At 56.2% G+C, this 11,127-nt stretch overlaps 1 protein-coding gene across 2 annotated transcripts; it reads left to right on the top strand.

Annotated features, from left to right (window-relative positions):
• The first annotated feature begins 12 nt into the window (after positions 1-12).
• CCNT1 (cyclin T1) lies at positions 13-9,598 on the top strand. Of its 2 annotated transcripts, XM_064401071.1 has the most exons (9): positions 13-373; positions 1,358-1,439; positions 1,680-1,808; positions 2,558-2,618; positions 3,902-3,964; positions 4,576-4,621; positions 7,014-7,177; positions 7,499-7,569; positions 7,920-9,598. In XM_064401071.1, exons 1-9 carry the CDS (start codon positions 201-203, stop codon positions 9,297-9,299), a joined length of 2,169 nt encoding a protein of 722 aa, XP_064257141.1. In that variant the 5' UTR covers positions 13-200; the 3' UTR covers positions 9,300-9,598. The 2 variants fall into 2 exon arrangements, with proteins under 2 accessions (XP_064257141.1, XP_064257142.1); XM_064401072.1 differs by lacking the exons at positions 13-373; positions 1,358-1,439; positions 2,558-2,618 and having other exon boundaries at positions 1,741-1,808.
• The last annotated feature ends 1,529 nt before the right edge of the window (positions 9,599-11,127 follow it).

The raw sequence follows: 11,127 nt of genomic DNA, 5'->3' as shown, positions 1-11,127 counted from the left end.
GAGGGGAAGCGCGGGGCGGGGCCTGCCCGCGAGGGGGCGTGGCTTCCCGCTCAGACCCCGCCCCCTCAACGTCCCTCCCTGCTTTGGAACGCTCGCGCCGCCAACGGCTCCCCCCCGCGCCCGCCCACCCGGCGCTTGACGTCATCGCGCCGCCGCGCTGCGTGCGCACGCCGCGTCCCCCGCGCGGGCGCAGAGCCGCCATGGAGGCCTCGGCGGGCGGCGGCGGCGCCGGGCCCGGGCGGCGCTGGTACTTCAGCCGCGAGCAGCTGGAGCGGAGCCCGTCCCGCCGCGCCGGTCTCGACCCCGACAAGGAGCTCTCGTACCGGCAGCAGGCGGCCAACCTGCTGCAGGACATGGGGCAGCGCCTCAACGTGTATCCGGCCGCGCTAGGCCGCGCTAGGCCGCGGGTGGGAGCGGGGCGGGGCGGGGAGAACCGGGAGGGGGAGAGCCGGGAGGGAGTGAGGGGAGAGCCGGGAGGGAGTGAGGGGAGAGCCGGGAGGGAGTGAAGGGAGAGCCGAGTGTTGCGGGGATGGAGCAGAGCCCGGCCCCGGTCGCGGAGCTCGGTGCCGGGGTGTGGGCAAGGCCCGGCCCGGCTCTCGGGGCGGCGGGCGCCGCTTTTCCCGGTTTTGGGCTCGGGAAATCCCGTTTCGGGCGCAGGGAAAGCTGTGCTGGCGTGTTGGAGAGGTCTGGGCAGGCCTGGGCGGCCCGGGAGCGGGGAGAGCGGTGCCGGGGTGCTCGGAAGGGAGCGGCAGGCCCGGCCCCGCTGCGCCCAGCCCGCCTTGGGATCGAGCAGATTTCGGGAGCGGGGAAGGGAAAACGCGGCCGGAGCGGGAGCAGGGACGGCCGAGCCCGCTTCGAGGTGGCGGAAATGCCGTTTCAGGAGCAGGGAAAGCTGCGCTGGTGAGTGGGGAAGGCCCGGCCTGGGAGTGGAGAGAGCCGAGCCCGTTTTGGGATTGAGGAAATCCGGTTGGAGGAGTGGGGAAAGCTGCGCTGGGGTGTTGTGAGGGCCCGGCCCACGAGTGCCTGAGAAAGCTGAGCCTATTTTAGAACCACGGAGATTCCCAAAAAGGATTTTGGGAGCAGGGAGAGCTGTGCCGGGTTGTGAGGAGGGAGAGCTGAGCCTGTTTGGGATGGAGGAGACCCCGTTTTGGGAGCAGGGAGAGCTCTCCTGGGTGTGGGCAAGGCTGAGCTCGGTTGTGAGGAGTGCTGAGCCTGTTTGGGATGGAGGAGAGCTGTGCTGGGGTGCAGGGAAGGCCTGCCCTGGGAGTGAGGAGAGCCTGTCCCATCCTGGTGCTGTTGGGGTCTGTTCCTGGGCCTGCCTGGGGCTCTCTGTGCTTTTCCTTAACGCCGTGCCCAGCTCCCAGCTCACCATCAACACAGCCATCGTGTACATGCATCGCTTCTACATGGTGCAGTCCTTCACCCAGTTCCACAGGAATGTGAGTGCTGGCATTTGGGGGGTGGGGGGCACTGGGAACCCCCAAATCCACTCCTGGGGAGGGGAACCCACCCTGGGAGGAGGTTTGGGAAGGGAGAAGGGACCCTTTTCTCCCTCCTGATGGTGGCCAGACTTGAACAGCCTTCTTTCCCTGAAGGAATATTGAGAATCCACCTGGTTTGTTTGCTTTAATTTTGAATTTAGTGGCTTTTTTGAGCAAACAGAGCATTTTCCTCCACAGTCGGTGGTGCCAGCAGCTCTTTTCCTGGCAGCCAAGGTGGAGGAGCAGCCTCGGAAGCTGGAGCACGTCATCAAGGTGGCACATGCCTGTCTGCACCCCCAGGAGCCTCTGCTGGACACCAAGAGTGAGGTAAACGTGGGCAGGGAGCTTTGGGATGTGCTGTGAGAGCTGCAGGAGTGGGAATGGCATTGGAATTGTGGCTCCTGCTGCTCCTCCACCCTCCTGAGCTGCTCAGGGGCAGCTTCTCCATCCATCCTCTCCTGCTGCAGAGGGATTTGGGCTTCCCCATGTGTGCAAAGCCTTTTCTCCTCTGCTGGAGAGGGGTGCTGTGTGCCTGCAGTGCTGCTGAGGAGGGTGTGGAGCAGAGGAGCTCCTCTGTGGGAGCAGTTTGGCCCAGCACCTCTCTCAGGGGGTTAAAAACGTTGCTGATCCCTCATTTCTCCAGACAGCCCCTTTTACCTGGAGCTGAGCAGTGAGTCCTGCTGGAAGGGGCAGCTTTTTCCAAGGAAACTCACAGAAAATTTTAAAAAGAGGCAGGAAAAGCAGGTGATTCCTGCACTGCTCATGTGGGGGACCAGCACCCAGGGCCCTCTAAACACTCTGCTCCCTCTTTCTTAGAATCTCCAGATGCTTTGGGTTGGAAGGACCTTAAATCCCATCCCAATCCACCCACCTGCCACGGGCAGGACATTTTCCAGTAGCCCAGCTTGCTCTGAGCTCCATCCAGCCTGGCCTTGAACACTTACAGGGAATCTGTTCCAGTCCCCCCTGTGCAGGGAGATTCCCATTTTTTTACCCTGGAGAGAAGGGTGTTAGGAATGTGCAGGCTTGATCCAAGTGCCTCTCCGTGAGTAACCTGCCTGTCCTCTCAACCCCAGGCTTACCTGCAACAAGCCCAAGACCTGGTCATTCTAGAGAGCATAATCCTACAGACCCTGGGTAAGTTCCTCGGAGCGGCCGGACTGCCACACCAATCCCAGAGCCAGGAGAATTCCACAGGCTGCAGAATTCCTCATCCCTTCCACAGAGTGCACACAACAAACCCTGTTTTTCAGCCTGACTCTTGTTTTAACATCAATTTTTCAGGTGTAACTTGTGCCAGGCTCAATGCTGAGAGATTTAAGTGTGGTGTATCACTTTGGTGGTTTTTTTTTCTCCCTAAAAAAATCAGGATTTGTGCTGCTTGGACACCAGTCTTGGTCCTGGGTTGTGCTTTCCAGCTCTATCATAGAATGATGCAATGGTTTGGGTTTGAGGGGACCTTAAAGACCATCCAATTCCAGGCCATAATGCTCCAGTTCTGTTGCAGGAAGCAGTTTGTACTGAGAGATGTCTTAAAAAATGGGTTGGAAGTGAATATTTTGATGAAATAATTAAATGGGGGAGAACCCCCAGAACTCAACAAACCAGGAACAGTTTCTGGGTGTTTTTGGAAGTAGGAGTCTCCACGCAGGGCGGTGGCTGGTGGAGCTGCTGCCCTGTTTCTTTATCAAATGTACTATTAAAAGCTGTGTTCACTAACAAATGTTCTGTTTCAGAGGCAGATTCAGGTAGATTTTCCCTCCAAAAGAGCAGGATTTGTTATTCCTGACTGGATTCAGAGCAGACCCCGTGTCCCTCCTTCCGTGGGGGCAGAGTTGCTGTGGCCACAAGCCTGTGGCTCAACCAAGCCCAGTTCTGCAGCCTCTCAGTTCTCCAGAGGCCTTTTTAAACACCCCAGTTCTCCCAGAACATTCTGCAGATCTGCTGTGCACATGGACCAATTGGAATTCTTTTTTCCCCCTTTCAAACACAATTCCCAAAGCGAGGAGGAAGCCGGAGCAAGGATTAAACTCAGTTGTCCTCAGTGCTTTAGGCCCATTCAAAGTGAAAACAATCTGCTTCCTCTCAGCTTTTTGGGTGAGAGAAATTCCTTGCAGCAGATGCCATTGTCTTTGCCTTCCTCCCAGCTGCTTCAAGAGGCTTTGTCCTGCTATTTTTAAACTCTTTAATAGTTGTTTTGTTTGCAGTGAGGCCTTTCAGAAGCTGGGAGGTCTGGCAGCAGCAGAGACCTTCTGGGTTTGTAGCTGGAGAACTTGAGGCTTCTGGATACAGGAAAAAAAAATGGGCTCCTCTATTCCTGCCTGGCTCCAAGCAGGGCTGTAGGAGGGAAGGGGTGCAGGAAAACACAGATTCGGGGCTGTGCTGCTGGTTCTGATGGTCCTTTGTCTGTGTCCTTCCAGGGTTTGAGATCACCATTGACCATCCTCACACCCACGTGGTGAAGTGCACCCAGCTTGTGCGAGGTGAGGGGGAATTGGGAGGAAAATGTGGGGGAGTGTCCAGCTGGGATTGCTCCAGAGCTTCCCAGAACTCTGGAATGGGTTGGGTTGGGAGGGCAAGGACAACTTCCACTTGCCCAGGTTGTTCCAACCTGGCCTTGAACACTTCTAGGGATGGGGCAGCCACAGCTTCTCTGGACAATCAGGGCCTCCCCATCCTCACAGGGAGGGATTTCTTCCCAATTTCCCATCTTATTCTCACCTTTTCCAGGTGAAAAACCATTCCCCTTTGTCCTGCCCCTCCAGGTTCCAGCCAGAGTCCCACTTCAGCTCTCTTGGAACCTGAAAAGCCACAACAAGGTGACCCCAGAGCCTTCTCCAGGCTGAACAATCCCAATTCTCCCAGCTTTTCCTCCCAGGAGAGCTGATCCATCCCTCTGATTCTCAAAACAATTTTAGATGGCTCAGGCTCTTCTGAACCACACAAAGCTCTCAGTGAGCAGCAGTTCCCAAAATCCTCGTGGCTGTGGCCTGCTGGTCAGTCTGTGGGTGGCTCATGGTTCTTGCACTAAAATAACACAAAAATATGCAAATAACACCCTGATTGTTCTTTTTTGTTTGTTTGTTTCTTGCAGCCAGCAAGGACTTGGCACAAACTTCCTATTTCATGGCTACAAACAGGTTATTATTTTATCATTTTATAATGGGTTGATAATTTATCTGCTGCCTGTGGCCCCAGAGGCATCACTCAGCCTGGGAGCAGCTGGGAATCCCACAGGAAGAGCCTTAAGAAAGGGTTCCAGCTATTTTTCCTGCCAGCTGCTGGGAAAAATGAGCTGGAAAATAAGGCAGATGGGATACTCAGGAGCTTCACTGCTTATTTAATAGGAATTTAATTGTGAAAGTTTGAAAAAAAAAAAAACAAAACCAGAAAGGTGGAGGGAAAATGAGTATATAATTTTTTTCTTGCTTACTGCTGGGTGTTGGAGAGTTTTCAACAAGGTGCTGTGGAAATATTCCATGAATATGCTTTGTACCCCCCAAAAAAGGTGGTTTGGGGCATAAATGAAAAAAAAAATCAACCCCAAGTTTTTTATATGGGTTGTTTTGCCCCTAAGTTTTCCCTGGAAAGAAAAATCTCTCCTAAGTTCTTCATTTGGGTTGTTTTGTCCTTAAATTTTCCCTGGAAATGAAAATCAACCCCAGATTCTTTCTCTGCTTTGTTTTGTCCCTAAATCTTCACTACCAGCCTGATGCCAGCACTTTTGCTGGGATTATTTCTAAATTTAATTTCCTGGATTATCAGCTTCAGACAAATCATGGAGTTCATGTTTGGAACATCATGGAGATGGAAAACACTTTAGTTTTTGGGAAATTACTGAGGGAAAAGTGGTTTAGGTGCCAACACAGTTGAAGCTGCAGGGCTGGAGATGCCTCTAAGATCTGTCTGGGAATGTCTGGGCATGTGGTTTCCCTTTTCCACCTGGGAAGTGTTCCCTGCTCACCTTCACTGTTTGTTGAAGGTGTTTCAGGCTCCAAAGGGCACCCTGTGGATTTCCGGCCTCGGGATCGTGCTGGTGCTGATGTTTGGGTAAACACAGCCCTGAAACCTGGTTTATCCCTGCAGCCAGAATTTCAAAGCCGTGGGATTAGGAGTTAAGGCTGTAATTGAGGGAAATCCAGGCCGAAAGTGTGAAGAAGAGCCTTGGTGTTGCCTGAGTGAGCCAGTTCTGGCATGAGCTGGATTAATCCTTGTGTTCCTTTTGATTTCATTCTGGCATCGTTATGGGGCAGGGTTGAGGCTCTTTGTTTTCCTTGAGTTTGCTCTCCCAAGGCTCTGAATTTCCTGGGTTTGACTCCTCTGGATAAACCCATTATTCAGGAAACTTGAGGATTTTGGGTTGTAGATGCCAAACTTCAGCCTCTCCACTTTTCACTGATGAAAAAGGTGGTGAGGGGATGGTGCCATGTGGGGGCTCAGTGGCAGAATTCCCAAAGGGTCCATTCAGGAGTGGGCAAATCCCACACTCAAGATTTGCTTCTGAGTTTCCTTAAGCTCTGGTGTTCCTTCAGGATCCTTGTAGTCCCTCAGTTCTCCTGGTGCTGCCCACATCTCCCAGCACTCATGGCCGCGTGGAAAATCAATTTATTAATGAAAATATTTTATAGGTCACCTGGTTCAGGCTCTCTTGAGTATAAAGTGTATTCCTAAAAATCCTTTGGGAAGGACCAGACCCTTCCTAAAGCTGAAAAGTGCAGGTTTGCTCCTTGGATGCCATCTGGGAGTTGTGCTTGGAAGTTTCTCCCCAGAGCAGAGGTGAGGCTGGCAGGTGACCCCAGGACTGACTTTTGCCCTTGGAGCTCCCAAATTTTCTGTAGCAAAACTGGGATGAACAAGAAAACCGGTGAAGAAGGTCCCAAATTTTTCTGCAGCAAACAAAGAATGAACAGAGATGGAGGAAATCCCAACTTTGCTGTAGCAAAATGGGGATGAGCAAAAAAAAAACAGATAAATTTCTCTTCACTAGCAGAGGTGGGGCTGGTCCCCAGTGACTTTTCCCCCTTGGAGGGGAATCCCAAATTTCCTCCATTGAAAGAAGGACTAACAGGGAAATTGATGGAGGAGACCCCAAATTTCCTGTAGTAAAACAAGGATGAGTTTCTCCTCAGAGCAGAGGCTGGCGGGTGACCTCAGCACTGATTTTCCTCTTTTGGAGGAGATCCCAGATTGGAGGAGAGCCCAAATTTCCTGTAGCACAACAAGGATGAGTTTCTCTCCAGAGCACAGGTGGGGCTGGCAGGCCCCCAGTGACCTTCCCTCTCAGAGAAGCTCCCAAATCACCTCTCTAAAAACCATGAACAAAAACTGGTGGTGAAGGAGAACCCAAAGTCCCTGTAGCAAAGCAGGCCCGAACAAGCGAAACCCCGCTGTGCTGGAGCAGGACGGAGCTGGCTGTGCCTCAGGCTCCTTCTGGGCTGGTCCAAAGGGCCACATTCCCCCCACGTCCCGCGTGGATCTGCAGCTCAGGCGTGGGAGTTGATGGCTTTTTGTTTTCTCTCCCGGTGACGTCAGCCTGCACCTGACCACCTTCAGCCTGCAGTACACCCCACCCGTTGTGGCCTGCGTCTGTATCCACCTGGCCTGTAAGTGGTCCAACTGGGAGATCCCAGTCTCCACGGACGGGAAGCACTGGTGGGAATACGTTGATGGCACTGTAACTCTGGAGCTCTTAGATGGTAAGTTTGGGAGCGAGGTTTTTTTTTCCCTGCAAAAGGCTCTTAAAATGATTTTGGCATCTCGCTGGTCCTGGGTCTGATGTTCCAACACCACCTCACGGGCTCCAGGAGTTCAGGGCTAGTTGAGCTTTTCCAGGGCAGCAGCAGCTTCTGTAGCACCACAGAGAAATGAGTTTGAATGGGTCAGTGATTCCAGTTGTCAGAATGCCCCTCCTGGCGCAGCTCCATCCCACCAGTAGCTCCATCTGTCAGATGAGGGGGTTGTCCTGCTGGACTGGGGCTGTTCTGACCCTCCTGCTTGTGTTTGTGTCTCCTCTGCAGAACTGACTCATGAATTCCTGCAAATCCTTGAGAAAACTCCCAGCCGACTGAAACGGATCCGGAACTGGCGGGTAAGAACCTGGGGCACAGGCTGTGATTCCTTTGGGAATCACAGTGCAGGACAGCAGGGAAGGGAGTTGTGTGTGGAATTGGGATACTGTGTGGTGCTGGAGTTCGTGTGGAATTGGGATACTGTGTGGTTCTTCAGTTCATCTGTTGTGAATTAACTTGTACAGAACTTTGGTTTTCCAGCTGCATTAGCAGCCCTGCTTCCAGGGGTTGGGAATTTTCCCACAAGGAGGGAAGGGAGCAAAGTGGATCTGTTTGTAAAGAAGACCTTGCACTGTCCTGAGGAGCTGCTTGGATTAAACCAGCTCCGGCGACACCCCAAGTAAACTCTTGCTGATTTCTTTAATTCCAGGCCTCTCAAGCAGCCAGGAAATCCAAAACCGACGACCACGGCGATGACGAGAGCCTGTCAGAGCAGACAATCCTCAACATGATCTCCAGGAACAACAGCTCGGACATGAACATCGCTGGCCTCATGAGCATGTCTACATCCTCCACGGCCGGCGCGGGGCCGGCGCTCCCGGCCGCCGCCGCTTCCCCCGCGGAGCCGAGCGCCGCCGATCCGTCCCAGGCGGATCACTGGCACCCCCCTGCCAAGCTGGACATCCACAGGACTAGCGAGGGCACGTCAGCCGCTGAGCACCCGCAGCAGGACGGCGCTTCCTACCCCAAGCAGAGCACCAAGAACGCACCCTCGGCCAAGGTGTCCCTCAAGGAATACCGGGCCAAGCACGCCGAGGAATTGGCGGCGCAGAAGCGGCAGCTGGAAAACATGGAAGCCAACGTGCGCTCCCAGTACGCCTACGCCGCGCAGAACCTGCTGGTGCAGCAGCAGCGGGAGAGGGAAGGGCAGCAGGACAGCAACCCCTCCCCAATCGTCCTGAAAATCCCCAGCGCGGGGCAGGAGAACCCCGAGCGCCCGCCCGGCGCCGACAAGGGAGACAAAGCTCTCAAGATGAGGATCCCGGCGGTGGGGGGAGGCGGGGAGAGGCCGATGCCCTCCAAGCAGGAGGACATCAAGATGCGGATTAAGGTGCCGGCTCCCGGAGACAGACACGGCTCCGCGGACGAGGGCGGCGCCGGGAAGAGCCGGGAGTACAAAGAGAAGCACAAGGGCCACTCATCCAACCATCACCACCACCACCACAACCACCACTCGCACAAACACTTGCACGCCCAGCTCGGCGCCGGCCCCAGCACCGCGGCCAAGCGCCCGGGGGACTCCAAACACGGCGCCCAGCCCGGCGCCACCGCCACCCCCCACAAGGGCTACGGGCCTCTCGCCCCCACCCGCAAAAGACCCCTGCCCGAGGAGCCCCCGGCCGTGCCCCACGAGCACCAGCCCAAGGTGGGCAAAGTCTCCAAAGGCCCCGCGGTGCCGTTCCCGTACGCCCACCTTCCCGGGGCTGCCCACCTGCCCGGGCACAGCTCGGATTTATCGCAGCCCAGCAAAGCCCGGGGCGCCCACAAATCGGACAAGGGGCCTTCGGGGGCCAACGGGCACAACGTCAGCCAGGCCAGTGACTATCAGGACACGGTGAACATGCTGCACTCGCTGCTGAGCGCGCAGGGCATGCAGCCCACGCAGCCCCCCGCCTTCGAGTTCCACTCGTTCGAGCTCCTGAACCCCCGGGCTTCCAGCGGCTCCAGAGCTGCCAGCAACACGGACAAGCCCCGACCGCCCCCCCTGCCCTCGGAACCGCCCCCCCCGCTGCCTCCCCTCCCCAAATAACCCCATTTTTACTACTGAGTCCAGAGCCCGAGCCCAAACCCGCGGGGCTTTTCTAAGGGCTTTTTGATCTCCACTGCCTCACGAAGAACTTATTTTATTATAATATAACTTTTATTATTGATATTTAGTTGTTAAAAGCTGTGAAAGGATAAGGAACCCTTTCTCTATTCCTCCCTTTCCCCCATAGGCTCCCAGTTAGTGTTGGGCTTTGACCCCCCCTCTGGGGAACATGGGGGATATTTAAAATATGTCACAGAAAATTTAAGATGTTTTACAAATAATTTAAGCATTAACTTATATCTCAGTGGTTTGGTTCCTTTTAATTCCGAGGGGCTGTGGCAGAGCCCAGGGGGACTTTTGGGGAGGTTCCCTTGAGGTGTTGGTGTTGAGTTTTTGGGGGATGGAGGGATGTGGGGGGCTGAGGGAATCCCAGGTGATGGGAGCTGTTTTCCCTCCCATGGGTCCTGTTTTTCCTGCACCTGTTCTGGTTCAGGATGCTGTCTCCATCCCTTGCTCCCTTCCTGCAGATCCCTGGATTTCCACGGGAAAGCCTGGGGGCAGGGTGGCACATTCCCAGTGGGATCTGGGATGAGAAAGTGCCAGGCTAGTCCTGTGGGCACCATGCCCGGGGCAGCCCTTCAGGGAATCACACTGGCACGTGGCTGTGCCCAGCTGAGCTGGAAGCAGCTTCTCCTGGAGCCTCAGCCCAGGGCCAGGGCACCTGCCAGGGTTTGGGTTGAATATTTGGGAAAGCCCTCTTTCCTTTCTTTTTTAGACTTCTGACTTTTCTGACCTTCAATAAATGGGTGGTCGCTGGCTGGTTTTGGGAAACTCTTGTTCCACCTTGAGCTTGTTTTTAGGAGGAATTCCTGCTGGCAAACCCCCTCCCAAGGATTTGGGGATCAATTTGGTCCAGTTTTGGGACCAGCTCTTAGATTTCAGGCTCTGGCCAAGGCGATCCCTTGCTTCCCTTCCCTCTTTTGGAGCCCCTCTTGGAGGCAGGATGTTGAGGCTTTGCCCTTCCCGGTGTCGGGAAACCGGGAGGGGACCGAGTGATGTCATGGGGGTCCAGGGTGGTGCTCCGGGACCAAACCGGGCCTGCTGTGACCCGGAGCCAAAACACAGCCTGTCCCGGCTCGCTCCTCCTCTTCCCACCCCCGGTTTTGGGGCCGGTGTCCTGTCCCGAGACCCCCGTCCTCTCCGGGTCCTGGTCCGGGACCCCCGCCCCGGTGTCCTGACTCGGGACCCCCACCTTGGTGTCCTGTCCCGGGATCTCCCGGGACCCCCATCCCGGTGTCCTGGCCCGGGATCACCCCCAGTGTCTTGACTCAGGACCCCTGCCCCGGGACCCCCCCGGTTCCTGGTCCGGGACACCCGCCCCGGTGTTCTAGCCCAGGATCCACCCCAGTGTCCTGTCCCGGGACCCCCGCCCCTGTGTCCTGGCTCGGGATCACCCCCGGTACCTGTCCCGGGACTCCCGCCCCGGTGTTCTGTCCTGGGACACCCCCGTTCCTGTCCCGAGACCCCCGTCCCGGTGTCCTGTCCCAGGACCCCTGCTCCGGTGTCCTGGCCCGGGATCCCCCTTCCCCCCGGTGTCGTGTCCCGGGATCCCCCCCGGTTCCTGTCCCAGGACCCCCGCCCCTGTGTCCTGTCCCGGGACCCCCGCCCCGCTGTCCTGTCCCGGTTCCTGTCCCGGGACCCCCGCCCCGCTGTCCTGTCCCGGTTCCTGTCCCGGGACCCCCGCCCCGCTCCCGCCGCCCCCACGTGTCGCGTTCCCGCCGCGCCGCCCCCACGTGACCCTAGAAAGGCATGGTCGCCCTTCGGTTGA

The sequence above is a fragment of the Passer domesticus genome, chromosome 31 (genome assembly GCF_036417665.1).
Source record: "Passer domesticus isolate bPasDom1 chromosome 31, bPasDom1.hap1, whole genome shotgun sequence".
Lineage (NCBI taxonomy): Eukaryota > Metazoa > Chordata > Aves > Passeriformes > Passeridae > Passer > Passer domesticus.
The sequence above is the reverse complement of the archived record's forward strand: the minus strand, read 5'-3'. Positions and strand labels throughout refer to the sequence as shown.